Source organism: Pleurodeles waltl, chromosome 7 (assembly GCF_031143425.1).
Source record: "Pleurodeles waltl isolate 20211129_DDA chromosome 7, aPleWal1.hap1.20221129, whole genome shotgun sequence".
In the NCBI taxonomy this organism is placed as follows: domain Eukaryota; kingdom Metazoa; phylum Chordata; class Amphibia; order Caudata; family Salamandridae; genus Pleurodeles; species Pleurodeles waltl.
This window is the reverse complement of record NC_090446.1, coordinates 984440948-984465346: the sequence shown is the minus strand read 5'-3', so window position 1 is coordinate 984465346 and position 24399 is coordinate 984440948. Positions and strand designations below refer to the sequence as shown.

The following is a 24399-nucleotide window of genomic DNA, read 5'->3' as shown; positions in this document are numbered from 1 at the left end:
TGTCACTCACACCGCTTTGGTCTCTCACTCTGCTTGTTACTCTCATCCCACCATTAATTCACTCCTGTCACTCTCACACGATAGTCCCATTCACTACCTGTCAGTCACACAATCACTCATCTCTTGCTCACTCCTACCCCACCTTCTCTCACTCTCAGCACTCTCATGTCTCTCACTCACACTACTCCTCACCCACCCGACCTGTAACTCAGTGATGTCACTCACTCTTCTGCCAGTCTCACTCATTGCACCATCACTCCACTCTCACCCCTGTTTTACTCTTACCTCCCTCTCATCTTCCCATCACTTCCAGCCATCTTGTACAGTCTTGCCACTCTCAACCTTTTCTCTCACTCAGACTTATGTCACTCTCAGCCTTTTTCCACTCTTCATACTGTCACTCACCCATCTCCATCACTCTTGACTAAAGCCACCACTGTCACTCCCACTGGTCACTGTCACCCTTGTCTTGCTCCCACTTTCACTCTTGCTCCCGGTTCGCTCTCTTCCTTCTGACTCTGATCCATCTCACCACTCCTTCACCTCAATCATTCTCAACCCTCCGTCACACTCAGCCCTCTGTCACTCTCACCCATCATATATCCCCACATATGTAGCACCATCAACCATAGTAGGACGGACACAGGACACCCCTGGCTGACGACCTCAGACACCAAGGTTGTAGCCGCTGTGACTCCCTGAATGGGGTCTGACAACATTCCATTTGGAAGGTCTGTAGTTGTTCTCATTTGAAATCTAACCTTGATAGAGGAGTCGTTGCAGCTGCATAACATGTATTCCTTTTATCGCCTTGAGCCATTATAAGGGTTTATGGTCTGTCTAAAAAAAAATACTGCCCGAAAATATGAGCAGCACTGTTTCAGAGTTCTCACCGTAGAAAAAGATTTCTGTTGTCTTCCTGTCCTGTTCTCTCGGCAGGAAAGGGCAGCTGACGAATACTATTGGGTATCTCGACCCTTATGGAGATGGCCCAGTATGGTCTCAACCCCATGGTAAGATGTGTGAGTCTATACAATCAAGGACTGACAGACATTGTGCGCTTTCAGGACATGCACGTTCATGACAGGCACTTCCCAGAGAGCCTCTTTCAGCTTCTAAAAGGGCAGATGACCTCTTCAGTCCAGAAAACATGCTTGTGTTGCTCCTTCCTTTAGGTCAGTGCTGACAATGAAACATCTATGATCCCACAGTTCTCCAATAGGTTAAATGTTAGGTCAAAGAACAGATACGCAAAGGCTTGGGTGGGAGGAGCCTGCCAGTCAAAATAGTATGAATCTTGACCTGGAGTGACGAAATCTTCCTGCCACCTACTTTGTGACCAAAGTTAAAACAAACAAACTTGAAGTTTGCCTTACCTTTCACCTTGAATGCCTTAATGCTCACATACCTTGTTCGATGTTCGTGAACACCTTTCTGAGTTCCTCTTCCCAGATGGTAGGTCTCACTTGCTGGGTCTCTTCACCTAAACACACTTTGTCACTTTCATGCACTACCTTTATGCTTACAACATACTAGCAACTACCACTTGCAAGCATGTACTAAAGCACACATGCACTGCCCAACAATTCCTTGCTGACTTTACATATCTTCTGTGGCCCATGCTGTACTCTCCATGTACCCTGCTACACCCACATATCAATGAACATCCATAGTCTAAATCCTTCTTCTCATTTGGTGTCTCCTCAACACCCTACAACGGCCCAGCTCGCTTCACTGATACCTCATTGAACTTACCTCCTTGGTTTCTATGATTATGGCTGGTTCTATATTAAAGCACATCAAGAAACCACTTTAGGTGGCACCAGCTTCCACTAGAAGTATTCAATATGGACCCACAATGCCCAGTGTAAGAAAAATAATGGCCCATCTCCCTTTCCTCAAAAATGTCATCCTAATTTGTCATAGTCTTTCCCCGCTATGTTGTTTTACTTACACAGAGCTCTTTTCTCCACATGCTCCAAGAGAAATTCATAGAGGTTCTGTTTTCCCCGGCCAAACCTGCTCTCTAGCATATAGCCCAGCCACATTCATGTGCTAGGCTTCATTGCACATTAAGAGAATGAAATTCAGTACATGGAGGGTCCCCTCCTGGAACCAGTAGGGAGCTCTCAGGCCAGGGGAATACATGGCAATAGACACGATTCAGGTGGGAGACTCTCGGCTTTTTAGGCCAATAATGGCTCCATTTTGGCTATCTCCCGTCTGAAAATGTGCCTCCTTCAATGGAATTCAGTGAGGGGAATTGCATTCTCCCTGGAGCTCGGGGACTAATGCTTTGCCATTGGCCCCCACTGCTGTGTTTTTGTTACCTTCCTAGTGTGAATTCACAAGTTTTTTAGATCCGACAAATTTTGCTATTTTGGTGGCTCCAACAAATTTATTGTACATGAGGCTACTTTGGCCTGAAACACTTTTAAGACCGCCACTCTGTGTCTCTAATTAAAAATATACCATTGAATTAATTAAAGAGGGCCATCCAATGATGCTTCACAGGACATGACAACTATATATGCCCGAAATTAAACAATGTGCACAAGCTGGAGGACCAAGATTGTAAAGCAGACTCCTTGCTTCCACCCCCATAGCTATCCCTCAACACTTCAATAAGTGATGGAGTAAGAGCAAACCATTTAGTCCCATGTACAGTCTGGGATAAAAAAAAACATCATGTGGTCCAAATTGCTGACTGTAGAAAAATGGGATGGGCGTGGTTCCAATTGTGAGGCCCGGGAAAGCCCTTCGTTGGAAAAAGCCACTGTTGGAGGCCTTGCCTACATTTGAATACAGTGTTTATTATCAGGATAGTTTGGTAAGTGGTAAAACCAGTATTCAACAGGGGCGGCTCCTCCATAAGGGTGGAGGAGTGTTTCCCCTACCCTCCACCCCCAGCAGCGGCAGCTGCAAAACCTTTCAAAGAAAAGGATAATAGACTATGTTTATTATACTTTTCTTTGAAAGAGGCGGGCCATGGGGTGACGGGCACTGAGGAGCGCCCTGGCTAATCCTGACGCTGCTTTGAGCAGTGTCAGGATTGGCCACAGGGCAGGCTGGGAGCCTGTGCCTGCAGCATCAGGACGGAGGAGAGGAGCGACTCGGTGTAGGAGCAGTGGTAAGTATATATATTTTTTTTTTATATTATTTTTTTTAGTTTTGTGGTTTTTTTCCAAATTTTATTTTATTATTAATTCCTCCCATTTCCCCCCCACCGTACCCCCATGAATCAGCACGAGCCACAAATGGTATTCAATATTTAGTCTCCTAGTTCTGTGGCTAAAACACCCACGATATCACATCTAGTGTTTGGGGTCTTTGCCTATAACAGCGCATTGCCATCTTATCGGGGGTCCTGTTATGACACTACCTTAATTAAGCTCGTTTCCAAGTACTCCACGTTTTGCTGTTGAGGAAATGAAAGTAGGACAAAATGGCACGTTTACTTCATCATCGAGCAACAGTTGGCCGGCTGGCTCTTTCCCTTGGGGAATACTATTGTTTAACATTGATGGATGTTCTAAGCTTAAAATATAGAATTCGAATTAAATCACAAAAGTTGCTCTCTTTCTGCCCTTGTCTCTCCCAGGGTACGGTTACTCAGCAATGAAGGCTAACTCCAGAAGCTGGTAGACTGATTTCAGTTCAGGCTCAGGATGATAGAGGGAGCACTATGTATCTTTTAAAGAGACAAAGGATCTTGTTTATGGGAGGGAGATATAAAGTGAAAGCCTTAAAATTTGCTCCACAATTTATAATCACTCTGCCTTCACAAATAAACATCTTTTAACGGACATGTGCACGCAAAGTTACCTGTGAAGTGAAAATGGAAAGTTTGCCATCTTACCTGCTCTCTTAGGGCGTACCACAAAAAGTGCCTTGGAGCAAAGCAGACGTTTACACCCACTTTTTGGTCCCTGGGGCACTTTGGTATTATAGAAGGAGCTGCAGATGGTTGGGTGGCCACTTCTGTAACATGGCTTGCGCTGGTGCAAAATGGCTGCTGGTGTAATCACGAGAGGATTTAAACTCATTTGAATGGGGGCGTGACCCATTGCAAACGGGATAACACTTTCACTTGAGGTCAATGCCAGAAGTAAAGGAGCTTCTAGGAGGTACAATGACTGTCTGTACCAAAGAGGTGGCAGACAGTGAATCCCCCAGTGCACCCCTTGTAATGGTTTCAAAAAGGTCCCAGGGTGTTGCAAACGGGTTCCAGGGATCCCCCAGACATCTGCACAGCTGGGTGACATCACTCACTACACCCCCCCCCCCCCCACCCGCGGGATCTATGCATCACTTTCATACACTGCCTGTAGTGAAATGCTCTGCTCAGTGTGCAGGTTTGAGATTGCTGCTCTCTGTACAGCTTTTTCGCCGTAAAATGGTACACTGTCCCAGTCTGCGCCCAATGCACCCAGTAAATAACAACCCGTGAGTGGGACAATGTGCCCAATATGTAATACGGCCCCAGGGGCTGTGGTGATCCTAGTCGGCATGACAGAGACGCAGTATTTGCTCCACAGAAATAGTTCTGTGCGATAGTGGGCAGAGTTTGGATAAGGAGCGTGACCAATGTGCAGGACAGGGCATATTTAAGATTGTCCGCGCGACTGTGGGATGTTAAGGAAAAAAATAGCAGGGAGAAAGGGGATCAGGACAGAGGTAGTGAAAAATATAGACATTCTGTGCAGTGGAGGTTTTCATAGCTTAAAAGTGTGGACAACCTAACCATGCATGATGGTTTAAAAAGTATCTTATATTCTGCCGTGTCATGCAGGTAAACGTCTGGGTCGGTAAGCACACCTTGTTCGTGCTATAGGTTCAAATTCAGGTGCGGTCACCATGCTTTTCATCCTTCTAGATTCGGTACAATTGATACTTTTTAGTTCCTCAGTACTAGCGGCTATTCTATTAGCACAGTGAAGCAGACGTAGTGTTGAAATAGAGTATATTTAAAAACCTTGGTTTCGGTAGATGAAAGGTGGTGTTTGTGATATATCCGTCCCTTGGTGACATTTTACAACCCTGTTAATAAATGGCAGAGGGCGCTTGCTGTTGGCATCATCGAGATAACCGGGTAGACAGTTCATTTAATATGCTGGGATGGGGAACTGGCAGCTGTCATCCTCTGGAGGGGAGGCAGGACCTGGGTGGGCCACAGGCGGTAAACCTGCCTGTGCTTGCCTGCCTGCGTCCCCAGGGGTAGGAGCTCCTGACCTATTGACCTCGAAGGCCGGCCGGGAATCCTGTAGGGTTAAAACTCATTTCTCTGAGTGCAGCCATCTTCCGCCCTCTTAGATTGCTCTTTGTAATCATATTAGGTGAACTGCACTTCCACATGAAGACACAAGCTCCCCCGGTGCAGCTGATGCCTCACCCTCTCACGCATGGGCGTAGGAAGTGTGGGGGACGCGGGTGATATATCCCCCCCCAGATTTTGGAGGGTGGGGGACACGGGGGACGAAGGTGGGGGGGACAAGGGGACAAAACAATTTCCCCTTTTACATCTATTATTCAGAGGGCCATTAGCGCACAAAAGCGCTACTTATAACAGCCCTGTACCGACCATCCTCCGATCTGATGGGAACAGAATTAAGGTGAGTCAGGAGGCCCCCTGTGCCCTCTGCCCTTTTGTTTGTCCTGTTTACAGCTGTGGGCATTAAGGGTGCTCATAAGAACAAAGGGCACGAGGAGGAGAAAATAGTTTTGGATGATTACTGTCTGCATCACCTGCCGCCTTGAAGAGGAGCACTGCAGGAGGCCTTTAAGAGGAGCTGCAGGACAATGAGGAAGATCTAAAGTGGAAACAGAGTCACACTCAGCCTGGTGCCTGCAGGCTAGAAAGGAGACTCTGAAACACAATATTTGTATTTGACTAAGATCACACCAGTTGGTGAAACAGTGAAGTCGAGATTGGGCCCAGATTTGACCTTTTCACACAATTTAGCTATTAGAAGGGTACATTTTTCTAAGATTTTATCTAGGTAATGAAGGGCTTGATTATAGCATGGCTAACAGGGAGAAGCGATATTTCATTTTGGGCCGTTATGCCTAGCATTATTATTTATGTTGTTGTTATCATTACATACTTCAGCATATTGAAGTATATTATCTTTTCTCTATCTTTTCTTCACTGTACTCTGAAACAATCTACCCTATGCCACTGCACCCTACACCACTTTTCTCCACTCTGTGCTCCGTGCTACTCTACGCCACTGCAATCTATGCTGTACCACTCCACTCTACATCACTCTACTCTGCAGCACTCTACACTACGCCACTGCAATCTATGCTATTCTTCTTTAACCATTGTACACTACACCCCTGCACTCTGCCAGTGCACTCTTCACCACTTTACTCAAAACCAATGCACTCTATGCCAATCTACTCTGCACCACAGCACTCTCTTCCACTGCTTTCAATGCCAATGTACTCTGCGCCACAGCACTCTAGGCGACTGCACTCTATGTCACTCTACAATACACCACTGTACTCTGCGGCCCTCTAATCTGCAACACTGCACTCTGCCACTGAACTCCACGCCACTCTACTCTGCACCACTGCATTCAATGCCACTGTACTCTGTCCCACTGCACTCTTCTGCACCACGACACTCTAATCTACTCTACACCACTCCACTGTAGGAACTTCACTCTACTTTGAAATCATCTCCTCTATGACACTGCAATCTACACAACTCCACTCTATTCTATGCCAGTCTAATCTACCCTGCACCACTCCAATGTACCCTGCGCCACTCCAATCTTCTCTGCACCGCTCTATGCTACTGCACTCTACATCACTATGCTCCACTCTGCAACAATCTACTCTTCACCACCATACTGTACTCTGCAGCAATCTACTCTATGCCACGGCACTCTATGCAGCTCTATTCTACTCTGCACCACTGTACTCTAAGCCACTCTTCTCTACTCTGCATCACTCTACATCACTGCACTCCACACCAATGCATTCTATGCCACTCTACTTTACACCACTGCCCTTTATGACACTCTACTCTGCACTCTGCCACTGAACTATACTCCTCTCTACTCTGCACCACGGCACTCTACTCTGCACCGCTCAACTATATGCCACTCTACTGCACTCTACACCAATGTATTATATGCCACTACACTCTATGCCACTCTACTCTGCATAACTGCACTCCACCCCTGCACTCTACACCAGTCTACTCTACCTTGCACCACTCCACTCTACCATGCACCGCATCACTCTATGACACATCACTCTGAACCACTGCAATCTATGCTGTGCCACTCCAATCTGTGCTCCTCGACTCTTCACCACTCTACACTACTACAATGTATGCTAAACCAGTGCAGTCTTCGTCAATGCACTCTACACCACTTTACTCAAAACCAACACACTCTATACCAATCTACTTTGCACCACTGTACTCTATGCCATTTCACTCTAGACCACCCAACTCCACTCTACGACACTTCACTCTGACATTATACTCCATGATACTAGACTCTGACACTCTATTCCATTAAACTCTAACACTTTCTCCACTCTGTAACTCCCTATACGCCACTCCATTCCACTTTACTCCACTCTATGCCACTTCACACCACTCTATGCCACTTTAATCCACGATAATCTACTCAATGCCACTGCACAACCCTCTATGCCACTCCACTATACAACAATGTACTACGCTCAACAACACTCTACCCGACTTTCTCTACGCTAGTTCACATTACTTTACTTCACTCTACTCCAGTTCACTCTTATTTATGCCTTTGCACTCTACGACACTCTACCACTCCACTTTCTGACACTCTATTACACTGTGACACTACTCCACTCTACTACTACTTTATGGCATTGGCGCTTGATTAGATATTCAGATCTCGATTGATTGCCTTGTCACTCATATGAGCCGTGAGTCAGATTTATCTTCGCCGTTTTGGTTACAAGCACTCTGTAACCCTTTTAACTCAAGCTTAACGAAGGCTTAGGATGATCCTGATACTTTTCTAGGGGATCGAAATATCATCGGCCAAAGTACCTTGACTTGAATTTGTGATATTGTACATAAGTTGGCATAAGCATAGGTACTATGAGCTAATGACTTCTTGATTCACTATTTGAGTCATTCATGTAAAAGTGGGTGTATAAAAGCTTGTAACTCATTATTGTGGATGCTAACCTTGTAGGAAAGTAGCCTCTTTCTAGCTTGGTTACCCCCACATTTGGCCTGTTTGCCAGTGTGTTTGAGTGTGTCTACTGGGATCCTGCTAATCAGGACCCCAGTAGTTATGCTCTCTCCCTTAAATTATTGTTGTTGCATACTGGTAACCCAGTATTTCACCCACGATTGGCATACTGGTGCCCCCTTATAAGTCCCTATTGTATTGTACTTGGGTACCCAGCGCATTGGGGTTCCAGGAGATCCTCATGGGCTGCAGCATTTCTTTTGCCACCCATAGGGACTCCATGCAAAGGCTTCTGCAGGACTGCCATTGCAGCCTGCGTGAAATGATGCATGCACCCTTTCACTGACAATTACACTGCACCAGGTCACTTATAGGTCACCTCTAGAGCAGGCGCTCCAGCCCTGAGGGCAGGGTGCAGAGTACCTGTGTGTGAGGGCACCCCTGCACTAGCAGAGGTGCCCCCCGACTTCCAGGACCATTTTCCCAGACTTCAGGAGTGCGGGGATGACATTTTACACTTGTACTGGAAATAGGTCACTCCCTATTCCCAGCTACATAATGGTAACTCCGAACATAGGTATGTTTGATATCAAACATGTTGGAATCATACCCCAATGCTTTTGCAAGCATTGGTTGTATGATTTCATGCACTCTGGGGGCTCCTTAGAGGACCCTCAGTATTGCCATTCCAGCCTTCAGAGGTTTTCCAGGCAGCCCCAGCTGCTGCCACCTCTCAGACAGGTTTCTGCCCTCCTGTTGCTTGAGAAGCTCAAGCCCAGGAAGGCAGAACAAAGGATTTCCTTTGGGGGAGGGGAGTTACACCCTCTCCCTTTGGAAATAGGTTTGAAAGGGGTAGCTTCCTTCCCCAGGCCACTGGAAATGCTTAGAAGGGCACATTTGGTGCCCTCCTTACATAATCCAGTCTAAACAGGATCAGGTACCCCCAGTCCATGCTCTGGCACGAAACTGGACAAAGGAAAGGGGAGTGACCACTCCCCTGTCCATCACCACCCCAGGTGTGGTGCTCAGAGCTCCTCCAGAGGGTCCCTGAGTTTTGCCATCTTGGATTCCAAGTTGGCAAGGACCTACGGGAGCATCTGAGTGGCCAGTGCCAGCAGGTGGTGTCAGAGCCGTCCTCTGATATGTGCTTACCTGTTTAGCTGACCAATCCTCCTTTCAGGGCTATTTAGGGTCTCTCCTTTGGTAGGTTCTTCAGATTCAGATTGCAAGACTCCAGCAGGGATCCTCTGCATCCTTTACTTCACCTTCTCACTGAAGAAACTGCATCTGGACCCTCCAGGAACTCCACAAACTGCAACAACGAAGCAAAGATGACTTCTGCAACATTGTAACTTCAGCTCCTGCCAGCAACTGAAGCTGTTTCCGGGTTGTGCATCCTCAGAGAACAGCCTGTCTTCAGTCTGCACCAGAAGAATGAATGAATCTCCCTTGGAGTGAAGGAGTCACTCCCCTGCTTTAGCAGGCACCTCTCTGCAACGATGACCATCTGCATGGGTCCCCTCTCCTGACGAGTTGCATGGATCCTGCATCACGGGTGGTAGACTGAAGTGGTCCCGATGGTCCTGACGTCCTACTGTCCAACTTTGGTGGAGGTAAGAGCTTGCCTTCTCACGCAAGACAGTACCCCGTGCACCACGTGTTTTTCAGTTGCCAAGGCGTGTGGCATCCTTCTATGAAATTCTTTGTGCACAATGTAGCTCCGGCCCCCAGCACTCCTTCCTGAGATGCACAGCTTCCTGAGTGGTTCTCTGGCGGTGTGGGATCCTTTGTTTTTGTGCTGCGCGGGCCTCCTTTTGCAACTCCATTTTCTCCGTGCTGGGGGACTCCTGTGTGCGCTGGCTGGTATTCTGTGGGCTCTCTGAGTTGCAGAGAGCCCCCTCTGACTCCTCCTCCTGGGTAGAGTCCACCAGGTCCCTCCTGGTCCCAGGCAGTGCCATTTTCCGCTAACCATGAGCTTTTCCTGTGCCAAGGCTTGTTGGTGGAATCCAGCGATGCAAACCAGACTGCAATTATCCATCCGGTGTGGGATATCATCTGCACCAACCACGAACTCGCATCCATCTTCTTGGGTGCAGTACGGACTTCACCAGTGGTTCTTCTTTTGCACCTTGATTCGGGTTAGCAGGGGCCCCTGTCCTCCCTGGACTCTTCTGTGCTTCTTGGACTTAGTCCCATTCTTCCACAGGTCTTTAGGTCCAGGAATCCACCCTTTGTGTCTTGAAGTATCTTCTGGTTCTTGCATTATCTTCTGTCTCGTGTTCTTGTGTGTTCTAGGAAAGTTACTGTGATTTACTCCTGCTTTCCTGGGCTCTGAGGTGGGTTTTATTACTTACCTTTGGTGTTTTCTAATACTCCCAGCGCCCCTCTACACACCACACTTGCCTAGGTGGGAAACCGACATTCGCATTCCACTTTCTTAGTACATAGTTCGTGTTTCCCCTGGGCCCATTTCTAACCATTGTGATTTTCACTAATTGCACTGTTTTCTAACTGTTTTTATTGCTATTGCTGCATACTAGTGTATATAATTGGTGTATTACTTACCTCCTAAGGGAGTATAGTCTCTATGGTACTTTTGGCATTTGTGTCACTAAAATAAAGTACCTTTATCTTTGTAACACTGAGTATTTTCTTTCATGTGTGTGAGTACTGTGTGACTACGGTGGTATTGCATGAGTTTTGCATGTCTCCTAGATAAGACTTGACTACAGCCACCCCTAGAGAGCCTGGCATCTAGACACTGCCTACGTTTCACTAGTAAGGGATAATTGGACGTTGTATAAGGTGTAAGTACCATAGGTGCCCACTACAAACCAGGCCAGCCTCCTCCAAGCCACTGTACTATACAGGTTACTTTTTACATTTTTCTTGTAATTGGCGACATTGGGTCATCCAGATAACTTGTGTAATGCCCGAATACCAGTCTTTCTCGATTTCCCCTGTTGATGTTTTCCCACTACATTTGATCTTTTATATATTGATTGAATAAATGCATAAAACATTCCATTTGCATACTACTTTAATATCATTGTTTATGGGAGTGGTTTTGCATTTTTTTCAAGCGACCCCTGTTCCTTTAAAGTTAAGTTTACTGCTCCATTCTAGGGCACTCTACTTACTCCATGATACTACGCCACACCAGTCGATGACACATCATTCTCCTTTATGCCATTAACTTTGAGCCATGCTGAATAGTAGTCTCACTAGTGTACAGGGTGGCTAAAACACATTGGCAAAGGCAATAGAACTTGCATAGGCGAGACCTATTGACTTTGCCAATGCTTGTTTATAGGGTATGAACTTTAAAGTGACTTGCAATATCCTTATGTACACAGGGGGTATTTTACACCACCAACTTTCCCACAAACCACTTAAAACCATAGTGCATAGCTTCTGTCATTCCAAGCTATTAAAGTAGAGCAGAAGAAAGAAAAGCAACAGTCCATTTTCTGGTTTAAACAGCTGCATTAATTATGCTCTGTGACCTGATCTGCCTTTTACCTTGGCTGCTAGCTCTGGCAGAAGGCATTGTAATGTCAGAACTCGACTGTAATAACCCTATCATAGTCATTTTCTGATGTCTTTTCTTTACAATCAGTGAATGTCTTTTCTTTACACGCTGTGAATTGGTGCATCACAAACAGCCGTTTCTAAAGAAATTAGTGACTGCAGTTTATACAGAGATTAGAGAATCCATGTTATATAGCCTGTAACTCCAAGAGCTTCTTCAGTTGAAATGCTCCTAGTTATGACTGATGTGGAGCTGAGCTTCCCAAGATCACACACAGGAGTAGAAGTATTATTAGAACTCTGGTTTCCGAGCACAGTTTACAACTATTGTACCTAATCGCTTTTGATCTCTCCAGTGCGGTTCCAATTGCCATGAGGCGAAGGGCATGATGGGTGTGGGGCGCAAAGGGTATGTTCTTCCTTTTTACCCTCCTACCTTGATTTGCTTGGTGCATGAAGATGCAAGGTTAATCAACATGTTATTTTCATATTTGAGCTAATTACTTTGTGAATGTAAATAACAATAAAATATACTTTCAGACTGTGTAAACATGCCTTCCTTTCTCCCTATTTCACTTCATATATATATATATATATATATATATATATATATATATATATGATTGTGTATATTTATCGGAGCCTGCAGTTCGTAAACAACGAGCGATATTTGTATAGGGTTGATTGAAAGTCCCCAAGGCTGTCCCTGTCCCCCCCAGAAATTTATTGTCTCCTACGCCCCTGCTCTCACGCGCCATCAACAGATGCCTCCTTCCCATGCAGCCAGGGCGAGATCAGAGTCCAGACACTCCGAACCTCCGAGGTAGCAATCCAGGGCCTTGCCTTCTGGCCCCTCCTACCACACAGATGAGCGACTGCTGAGCCACCCGCTCTCCACTGGCGCACTACTATACCACCGCCCACTCTCCAAGCTACCACCAAACACACTACAACACAGATGGTAGAATGCAGGGTTGCAAATCTTCCGTCCAACCTCTCTCCAAGCAAAAGATGAGCAACCCCGGAGCTACCCAGTAGCCCCAACCCTCTCCCGAAGGTGTTCTTCTGCACGGATGGGGAAATACAGAACAATCCTGCCAGTCAAACCCCGCCCCCGATATTACTGCCACCCAGGCAAGGATATTTAGATCCACCTAGAGCCACCCACTTCCCGGGCACACTGCTACACAGATGAAGGGTTGGAGAGCCACACATCCTGTCCACCCATGCCCAGGCTGATAAGGACATGCAGAGAAAGCCAGCCTGTGCAATTCTCCGCCCGTGCATGTAATCACCAGATGAGGGAATGGAGAGCCACAAAGACTGCCCTCCCTTCCCGCTTCTGCGGGCTTCTTCCAAACAGTTGATAGACTCAAGAGCCACAGAGCTGGTCTGCTTCCCGCTTTAACAAACAATTCAGCATGCAGCTAAAGTGATCCTTAGCCTCCTTTATCCTCCTCACTACCACACAGAGGAGGGAATGCAGAGCAACCAAACCTCCCCGTAACCTACTCCACTGGCATCCTGCACACAGATAAGGGGTTCTTGAATTAGAGAACCACCCAAACTAACACTCAAGCATGCTGCTGTATAGTCATAAGGATTTCAAGGGTTGGGAGAGAAATGAACAGTCATGCCACTCCTAGACATACTTCTGGAGATACAGATTAAAGAAAACGCACCAGAAGTCCTTCTAGAACATGGTGTTGTATTGCTACACGCAATCCAGGTTCAAATTTACTATTCCCTCCCACTCATGATACCACACAGATACTTGTAATCCAAGGCCCAACAGATGGCCCCTCCGAAGTATGGTGCAATACAAAATTACAAGTAACCCAGAGCTAAACATTCTAATCCTCCAGGCATACTACAACACACAGAACAGATCATCAAAACTCCACCAGATAGTCTCTCCCACACATGCTTTCAAATAGACATATGCAAGACAGAACTCAAACAGCATGCTACTCCCCAGCATGCCACCGTACAGATATAGGGAATACCGGGATTGAATTGCCGGTTTATTCCTTACATTATTCCCAGTCGCTGTTCAGTTTATGAGCATCGGCCATAAATCTTGGGCCGGCTTCTTGATCAATGTAACTGCTCATCGGTGCCCTGTTACATAACAGCAGTTTTCAAGGTAATCCTGCCCACGTTTGGAATAATAGCTGCGGACAGAGTTTGGCAATGAAATATGCATTGCTTTGATTTCTCAGGTTATTAAAAACATAATTTCATGTATAACTTGCCATTGCACCACCCCCCTGGGATAATGTTTGTTGTGCCCTTTGACAGGGTGTCATTTTCTTACCCACTCATATCAGTGATTTGCCTCAACCTGGCAGTCCACATTTCTCTCCTTATTCCTGCTCTAGTGTTATCCCTGCCCCGATCTCTTTTCCCAGGAAACAAGAGGGAAGCCCCAAGTTCTCTTCCTCTGGGAGGGCTTTTACTCTGTCCCTGCGGTAGTACAGGAACATCCCTGAAGACACTTTCCTCCTCCCACTTTCTTTATCTACTCAGTGCTGTCTGTCTCACCAGTGAGTGGCTAGGGACTTAAACCAGCTTGATTTTAGATTCTGGACTTGTGCTCCTGTCCAATCCATGATGCTCCTGCACCCTAAGCATCTCCGAGGAGTTGGTACGCAGGTTCTAAGTCCTGAGTGAGGCCTCATTGTTGGCTTTCTCAGCTGGTTTGTTAATCAAGTGTAGTTCCATAGAAGTCCTTGAAGGTACTGCGTTCTGAGGTATCGGGGATAGAACAAGACAAGCCCAGATAATCGAGAAGAGAACCTGGGCAGTATCTGTCACGAGAGATAACAGTGCCACCCTGCAATGGTAACTTCAGGCAATAATTTGATAATTTAAAAACCAACAAATGATCAAGCATTTCACTGAATGACTTGAAAAACAATAATTTACCATAATAACACTTTTATCAAAAAAGGACACAAACTGTTCACTGCAGTCCAAGCAAGAAAGAACGGGCTCATTTGGCTGAAAGAGCTATAGAAAGTATGAGAGTGTGCTCAATAGTCAAAAAGTGGGTCAACCTGTGTTCATTAGCACAATATACCCTTGCTGTGGATTGAGAAAACCTGACCATTGAGATAACATCAGATGGTTAACCAAATAGATAGATTTTCAACAGCACTGAATTTCACAACTTATTTATCTTTGTTTCATATGTGAAAATGTTAACATCGTTACAACCCTAGTGATTTAAGGAGAAGTAAATAATTAGGGCCCAAGAAAGGGAACTATAACAGGATATGGCTGCCGTGTAACAGAACATGTGAAAAGTGGCTGCTGCGTTTAAAAATAGATTAGAAGATGTTGCTTAAATGATCAGTCGGGACAACTGTAGTACTGAAGAACGAGAGCAAAGGAACAAGCAATCTCAGTTCCAGCGTGGATTGAAGGTGAGGTACGTGTTGGGTAAAAATGAGAGTCTACAAGTGATCTTAATATTAATACTGCCCATGGTCAGGGAATGTGCGGGGGAGAGCACTGTAGTGCTACTGTCTCTCAATAAACTCTCTGAGACATGTCCCTGCAGGTTTTCAAAGCATCAATGTGATGTGGCCAGAGTGACTGCCATTGGCTGAGATTCAATCATTCCATCCATCACCCTGTTTTTGAGGCCCTCAGTGTAGCGGGTAAGCCGAGATGTGGGTCCCGTGCTCAGTGTGCCACTGGAGCCAAAGTATACCTGGATGGTGAGCCCTAATAAGGGTGAAACTGGTCCTAGTTTGCTTGTGTGCTGGTTCAGTGAAAAACTCAGCAGGCAGTTTGGACTGGAGTGCTGCCACTGGAGAAGATCAAAACTGATTTGCATGTGGCTGGGTGCAAACTAAGATGGGTTGATGGGTGACAAACAATTGGCTGGAATGCAGCCCCACACGATTACCAGTGGCTGAGATTAATACAAGCATTCCACCCATCACTTTGTTTTTGATGTCTGCAGGTATTCAAGCAGAACCCTGATATTGTAACAAAGAGAAAACCACGTTTGAGCCATAAAGTGTCTTCACGTTTCTCCAGTTCTATAAACCACCTGAGACAAAATGTGACCAATCTTCCCCCAGCGGTAAGATGTCCTTCAGAGTCTACTCTTGATCTTTGGCCACACAGTCCTTTCATCACCGGAATGTCTAGTTTTCACTACTACACGCGGATACGTTTATGAAGGGATGGATGGACCACGATTGCTGTGTCTACATTTTTTTTACTTTAGTAAACTGTTATTGTTAGTGAATGGGGCCACTCTGACAGTATTTCTTCTATTGCTTTTCTGTAGTGAATAGTATTGCTTGTTTGATCATAACTCGCAATCACTTTTGAAGAGATGCATTGCACCCCATCACTATGAAAAAATTGGTTCTTGTCTGCTCCATGCTTGAATTGACAATATGAGGTGGTGCTTGCTCAATCCATAGTGATCACTCTCCTAATCGAGGGCTGCACAGAAACCTTGGTCTGCCACGATCAATGTTTCCTCCTCCTAATTACATATTTGGCCTTTATGTAGTTCTGGTCTCCTGACGCACTTGCTGCAATCTATCCCTGCATAGTTGCATACTGTTTTCATTGGGTGATTTATTGAAATGAAGGTAGATACATTGGAATCTCCTAGGCAGGAAACTGTAAACATAGTGCTTCTAGAATTTGTAGCACATACTTAGTGTATGGCTTCCCCCCCTGTTCTGGTTAGATTACCACCAGGTACTTACGTGTGACATAATTTTCAAGTTGGAAGTTTCTGCTTTAAAATTACTACACCTTCACCATTAGTACATAACTCTGTGTGTGAATGCAGTAATAGGTGCATTTGCCTTGGTGAATTAAGCACTCCCTGCTGACATCTGCTATGTTATACAGCTCTGCCATTCAAATCCCACCAAGACCAAAGCACCCTAACATTATTCTGAGGGTAGTGGCTAGAGAATCTTTAAATTGGGTAAAAGAGACAACTGATACCTTAAGTCGCTTAGAAATTACAATAGTGTGGTATGAAATATTTATAGCAACTAGTTATTAGACCCGTCTCCATGTATGGTACTAGCCTAACTGCTTAATGCAACATCTGACCTGGTAGATATATGATCTTTCAGCCTGTGTTTTTCTGGTACAATGTCCATGGAGAAAATTGTACTTTCAGAAATGACTCCGTGAGTCATACTATGTCAACAGAACTGCTTTATATTATAACAATGTCTGGAGGGGACTCCCTCTACCTGAATAATGTGTTCTGATGGATACTTCTAACCGCAGATTCCTCGCCCTTAGATAAGTCCCCAAGTGCAGACTGGATCCTGATTTTTTCACAGCAGTGTTGCTGTGCCTAGCTAGGTGGCACAGTGCGTCTATGCATTGCCCACTTCTGCCTCATAAGTGACCGAGGTGAGCCACATATAAGCGCCACCCCTGCACTTCAACGGCAGTTCCTTTCTTTCTGTGCCTTCAAACATGGATCTAGCTCTCCTCTCCCTTTTTTGGTTGATGATTTTCTACAATTTTAATTCCAGTGTGCAAGGAAACAACTTTCCCACTAAAGACTATAGTAGTGGCTCTTAACCTTTTGTTTTCTGAAGACCCCTACTTAATCATTACTGGAATCTGGGGACCTCCACGGACTTATTACTGAAAGCCCGGGAGCATGACCTAAGCATGTTCGATTATTTGAACGCTAAACCATACACTAACAATTTGTATGTTTGCTTGATGAATGCTTGTTTCTGTATTGTTTAATAATTTATTTAATTCACAATAAAATATAACAAAAAACAAAATTGTAAATTTGATAGGAGGGTTGGAACATTAAATTGAGGCCACTCATTGTCCATACTCTATTCTGTATGATGCACTTGCACTGCTTTCACAAATCAATCTCAGAATACTAACTTCATTTTTAGCTTCCATATTCAAATTTTTTCCCTTTTACAGAACATTTGAAACTTTAAAATTGTACATTTGGCTTTTTTATTTATATACACTTTATTAATTAGTGAACATTAATTCATTTTCTTAGTGGTTGCGGAACCCCTTAGTAGGTTTTGCGGACTCAAAGGGGTCCCAATACCAGAGGTTGGGAATCACTGTACTATGGAGTTCAAATCATGCCATGCCATTACGGTCAGAAACAGATGTCAGTAACAGACCTGCATGAGGTGTGCCTTTAGCGTTTGGGCTTGAGGTATGACACCAAGTCATGTGAAGAATGTGCCCTCAAAGACGATTCAGGGCCACGAAATGAGCTCCATGTCACCGAACATTGAACGAAGTCATGGACCTTGCATAAGTCCTACATTGTGTCAGCGTGGACCCATTTCCTCTCTCAAACTTTCTGCCGTACCAGGTCTTCTTTGTGGTCGAAGTTGTCCACTAAGTCTAATCCGAAGAAGAGGCATAAGAAGTCCATGTTGAACTTGACCCCATCCTGACATTGTCTCTTTAAAGAGAAGTCCAGTGGCATCAAAGTACCAGTTGATTTCTCGCCTGAGTCCTGACTGAGTAGCTGATTCAATGAATGGTACCAATGCACTCTGTAATCCACAGGCTATTGTTGATGTTGCAGCAGGTCATGTCTTATTATTTGGCTATGCTGCATATTCATGGCACTCTTCTGCCTCCATCTGCACTCCTTTGGGCTCCAAGGACCCATAGGGGCCCTCAGTTGGTGTACCCTTGATGGGTCCGCCCTTGCTCCTGTGTAAGCCCCTCAGTACCTCCTTCAGCTCCACACTGACTCCCATGCGGGCTTCCATTCCAGCTCAAAGACCTGTGTGGGTCCCTCTTTCATTGGCAATAGTACCCATTTCACCAGCACTACAAGGGGTAACTTTGAACCAAATGACTCTCAGTTCAGGCAGTGGTCACACTCTGACTCCACTTCAGTGCACCTGGTCCCTGTACAGTCTGACTGGGGCAATGCCCTCCCACTACCACAGAGCCATCCTCAGAGGCTCCATCTTTCTAGTTCTGATTCTGACCAGAGTTTGCCACCATCTACAGTTGGCAACGGTCATGATGGAGATGATTTATCACCACATTATGATGATGACAGTTTATACATGGATTTACAGCACGTCAGCAGGTTTGATACTTTTCCTTGATACTGGGTTGGGTTTAGAAGATAGTGCTTCCTTTGAGTTTGTATTTAAACAAACATCTGAGGTCCTGGTCCTACACGTACCTGCTGTTGAAGTCAAGACAATTGCCCTTACTGAGGTTTTGCATCATGGGCCAGCGTCCTCTGAATCCTTAATTCCATTCAGTGAAGCCCTAACTGACACTGCCATAGGCACTTGGTCCAAGCCTTGCTTTTGTCCACTGATGAACTCTGGCAAGTGTCCAGAAGCTACAGCACTTACATCTGAGAGCACTTACATCTGAGAGTCTTGTGGTCCAGGCTTCTACCATCAAAGTGAATCCTAGTGCACTCCCCACGACCCCTTTAGATAGGGAGTCAGAAATGACTGATGCAATAGGGAAATAAATATTCCCTCCGCCCAGCCTAGACTTGAGGGTGGACAATGCAGTTTGCCTATTACGCCATTATGTGCATGTTGCTGTATCTTTGCAGTGGTGGCTACTTGACTATAACCTGACCACTTACAGACTCCTCTCCCTTCCTTTCACAGCTGGTGGTTGTGTCACTGCTGGGTTGGGGGGGTCATCTGTGAGAGGTGAAGATCAGAGGACTCTGGTCTCTGCCAGGAACTGGGCTCTACATCCATTTGTTGTAGTTGCAAGCCAATCACCTGTCATTGAATACCTATCTGTCATCCATCAAGGGGAGGCTGGTGCAGATTCTTATAGACAAAACCACAGCCACATGGTTCTGCAGCAAGCAGGGCAGAGTGGGTTCCTGTGCCAAGAAGTACTGCATTTCTGGAGTTGACTAGACTATCAGGACATCTCCCTGATCGTGAACCACCTGGGGGGATGTTTGAAAGCCCGGGTGGCGAGGTCAGCCAGTGGTGCCTCGTGAATAGTGGTTGTACTCCAAGGTAGCACAGGGCTGGCAGTGGGGAGCACACTGGCTGGATATTTTCGATACCAAGGAGAACATGCAGTGTCAAAACGTCTGCATGTTGGGTTCCCAAGAAAGCTATCTATAGGATACTTGTTCCAGCTAGAGTGGAGCACAGGGCTCCTTTATGGCTTTCTGTCTCTCCCTGTCCTACCTCAAGTTCTGAAGATCAAAAGTGAATGCTCAAATTGTTGTGGGGTTCTCTGGGGCAAAGAAAGGATAGGTGCTGAAGAAAAGGTGGCTGTTGACAAACACAGCCTCTGGAAGGATTGAGGGCCCATTCCACCAGGGACAAGGCTGCTGCCACTGTTTGCATACTGATTGTCTGTCTTTGACATCTGCCAGGCTGCAACGTTGGCATTAGTGCACATGTTCACCCAAGTCTAGTGGGAAGATCATTTTGTCTCTTCAGTTCTGCAGGACCTTTTGGTCTTGGTCTGCCCCAGAGACTGTTCACCTTTGGAAGATACTGCATTGCTATCTATTCTAAAGGTGAGGAATCTGGGTAGAAGCACAAGTTACCTTTGGTAACTCTCTTTCAGGTAGTTACTGTATCACCACTTCCCCGACGTCTGTTGGGAAGAGTAAGTGTTGAGTAATTAATGTGACCATGTTAGCTACTCTGAAAAGTAGCCTAATAGAGTGGAAGTACTGTTTTGAAAAGGATCTGGTCAGCTTTGTGTTAAAGGATTGTGTCTGAGATCATCTATCACCTGAGTGAGGGTAAAGGAAGATCTGAGAAAGGATGTAAGATAATTCAGCGGCTAACCTTCCCGCCGGCATGACTGCTTGTGAGCATCAGGTCAGAGGTTCCAGTCTCAAAGCTAATAGCTCTACTTCTTCATCTGATTTTGGTCAGCGTAGCTGTGAAACAGATTTATTGGTAGCTATATATTTAAAGTGGACTTTGGGTTATTCCCTTCTAACCACTGGTTTGCTTTGGCCAGCCTCTTTCAGTCAGTGGGTTGAGTCTGTAAATCACATCTTTGCTCAGCCCAGTGGAGTATTCATCTCTCACTTATTGTTATTGGCTGCTTGGGTGTATCCTTACACATCCACCAGAGCACTTTCACTGAACTGCATGAGGGACTTCATTACAAATATAGCCCTCTCTGTCTGTTCCTACTGGCTCCCTGCCATGTGTCTTACTCAAATGTGTTAGTGCTGCATCACTTGCACATTGAACACAGAATTATTGACTTTGCCAGTATTTGCAAAAAAGAGAGAACAAAAAATACAAAGTACCGAGTGGTTCTAGCACCTATTGAGCAATGGGCATTAAAGGGTACTGATAGAAGTAACAGACTGTGCTTCTCACCTAGTGTACACGATGAGGGCATATGAACCTGTGGTCTGCAGGCAACAGAAAATGATGGTTTCAGGGTATGTAGAACATTGTAGCCTTTAACTGGCTAGCTTTGAAACAAGTAGACCGCAATGTAGCCCCACCTTCACAACTGACCCAAACTGCGTGAGTGTGGGCAAAACACTTCATCCCCCTATGCTTCAGTTCTCGCATCTGTCAAAACTTGGGGTGTTTAGAAGTGGGACAAGTGCATATTCCAGATTTGTTTCAAACCATGACAAATTACCTTTCATTTGGACTATTAACATGTATGCATACTTTAAGGAATTTGCATGTTAGCAGAACTCTTTGGACTCTGTGTTATTCAAAGTTATGCCATGACACACAAAGAATTAATTTTTACATCTTCTCACCCCTACAGCTCCGCCATTGGCATTGGGTTTTATGGTAACAGTGAATCGAATGACGGCATATACCAGCTGACGTATGCCCTCGACAATGCCAACCACACACTCTCCAGCATTGATTCACTGGTAAGGAGATAGGCATTGAAGGCAGCAGATTAACTTGGCCCGTGCTTGAGGGGGTATACACTTGTGACAGGAGTGACCCGTCCTTCCTATAAGGCCTTTGATACCCAATACACAGTGGAAAGTCAAGAGTACTGAAGTTTTTTTCAGATGACTCAAGTTTTTCTTAACTGTTTTTATAGTTGTCTACTATTTACAGTGCCGTAAAAATCAATGGCTGTGTGATGAACAATTGTCCTGTCGCGCAGCTTCCCTTAACTTGGAAATTCTTAGTGCATAAGCTTGAGGTATCACAGCTCAGATAGAGGCAGCAGCGCTTACCATTCCCTTTTTCCCAAACTTTGTTGTTTGCCTCATCAGAAAATGTAAGGCATTTTTACTTTGAATTGCGGGAATAGGGTAACAATTATTTTGCAGTGCAATTTTTAGCAAAATTACAAAGAAAGTTCAAAATTTGGAATAGCCCTTTAAATCTTTTATCCCAACCGTAAGGATTTCAAATCCCTTGCCTCCCAATATCTAAATTGTTATATCCGACGTTTGTTTAGTGCTTCCCAATGCTTTGAATGCAGGTCTTCCTCCTGATGGTACTAGTTCATTTTTGTCTATGCACCCTCCTTCCTTTCTCCTGTTCCGCCCAGGTATCTGGCACCACAGTGAAGATGAAGGTAGCTCTGGAGCAGCACATTTCTCGGCTCAACGAGATCTTCGCAATACGGGGTGATTATGTGCAAAGCCTTCGGTTCCTACAGCAGATGGACAATAACATTCTCACACAGCTGGCAGGGCTGCCCGCATGGGGAGATTCAGGCATCGACCTGGGCGATGTGGCACAAAAGACAAGCTACGTTGAATATTACAGGTGAGGGGCAAGGTCTTTGGAATCAGTCTTGTAGACAATTCAAGTGAGAGGCAGGGATCTCGGCCTCTGTACAGTGGAGCTATACATGTCCGAAGCTTTGTCCTTAGTTTCGTTTGTGGAGACCATTACAGGTGAGAGGCAGGGTTCCTGGAGTCCGCTTCGTTGAAATTGTAGGTGAAAGGCAAGGTTTTTGTGGATACTACGTGTGAGGAGGGTTCCTGGAGCCAATTGTGTAGCAAATTTAGAGGTGAGAAGCTTAGTTTGCGGCATCAGTTCTATGAAATGTTACAAAAGAAAGAAAAGGGACTACAATATTACAGGTAATGGTTAACCCAGAATCACATATGTTCAGTATCATGAAAAAGAGGGAGGGTCCCCTCTGACATTGAATATAGCAGGTGAGAAGCAAAGCTTGTGGAATTTAAGCTAAAAGTGGGAAGCAGTGTCTCCAGGTCACATCTATAGTATGTTAGTTCCAGGGATCCCATTGCTCCCTTTGTCCTGGGAAAGGAAGGGATGCTAAATGTTGACGTTAAGGATAATTGTGCACAATTTCTCGGAATGTTGCACTTTGTGTTGCACTTTGTAACATTTAAAAAGTTCAGAGAATCATAACAGGGAATTGATGTGCGCAAACATTACAAGCAGCGATTACACCCCCTTTTATTCGTATAGCCTATTCTCTTTTTTTATATTTTTGCCTTACAACTTGCGATGCTCGAGATCTCCTGCTTAAGAGCAATGCAGCACCTTGAGAGCAGACGAAGAGCAGGCTCCTCTAACCTGCTTATTTCTGTGCCTGCTCAGCGGTAGATCTTTCTGCATCTACGGCTTCGGTGCTGCACTGTTACAACTTGCCTCAAGGCACGTTCCTGCCAGTCGTTCTTTATTTTGTGTAATAACCCAAAAATATTCTGTCTACCTGTTGTTCCTGTTCTCCACATAGGCTCCTTCCACTTTTAAACTTCCCTTCGTCCACCATCTTCTGCTGTGCCTTGTTCCGCATCTTACAGGTTTAGACTTCCTGTCTGCGGTTCCGCTCTGTCTCCTATTGACTCCGCCATCTTTCCTATCATACTGCGCCCCCCTGCCCTGCTCCTATTACTGTTTCATACCCCGATAGAGGGTAGAGAGTACCCACTTCCTTTCTTTTTGTGTGGGTAGGAACCCTTACTTTACAGTACTTATATTCTGATTCTCTCAATAAGGATGTCAAATATCATTTAAACATTGATTATTAGCCTGTTATGTGTGCCTGTAAACAGGCTGGTGTGTATTTATTTCACATATTTGCATCACGTCTGTATGCAAGCTCTAAGCGTACATTCAGAGCGTCCGCTAGTTATTAATGTTCTCCAGGTTGCAAGGGACATATTTTGCCGTCTTGTTGATGGTTGCTGCTGATGCCTACTTCTTGGGCCTCCTCTGCATATATCAACTTTTGATAAACGTTTTGCATTACATTAATTTTGCACAAAATGTTAGCGGCCGTTGTCTGGAGGGGGGCTTTCTTCTGATTTGTCCTTGATAGTCCGTATTTAACTATTTGCCCGTAATGATAAAGCTTTGCAATAATTTAAAGGATACAAGAATGGCAGAACAGTCCATTTCTGTGTTCAGTGGGATCACAGCTCGGCTTTCCCTCCATTGTTTTATCATTCCTCCTTGATGTTTCTCAGCAGAGACAGCATGATCCTTCCTGGGAGATCTTTCCTCAGTCGGTGGTTATTAGATAGTATCCGTGGTGCGTGGTGTCATCTACCACTGATGACCCAAGGCCACCGGTACTACTGCATTGCAGCTGGAGACCCAAGTTATTTCTCTTGTTAGCTTGATTCTCTAAAGCTAGCTAGCTCGATTTAGCAGTTGAGGCTTACTCCAGTAGGCGGAAGTAGGTCTGTACCTCAGACATAATTTTACACTATAAT

General features: G+C 45.3%; 1 protein-coding gene across 1 annotated transcript in view; it reads left to right on the top strand.

Moving 5' to 3' along the window:
* TTYH2 (tweety family member 2) overlaps positions 1–24399 on the top strand; it is a 274070-nt gene that overhangs the window by 130703 nt on the left and 118968 nt on the right. The window contains exons 3-4 of the mRNA XM_069199802.1: positions 21501–21612; positions 22251–22471. Of these exons, the coding sequence (XP_069055903.1) occupies positions 21501–21612; positions 22251–22471 (333 nt within the window). The remainder of the gene's footprint in view (positions 1–21500; positions 21613–22250; positions 22472–24399) is intronic.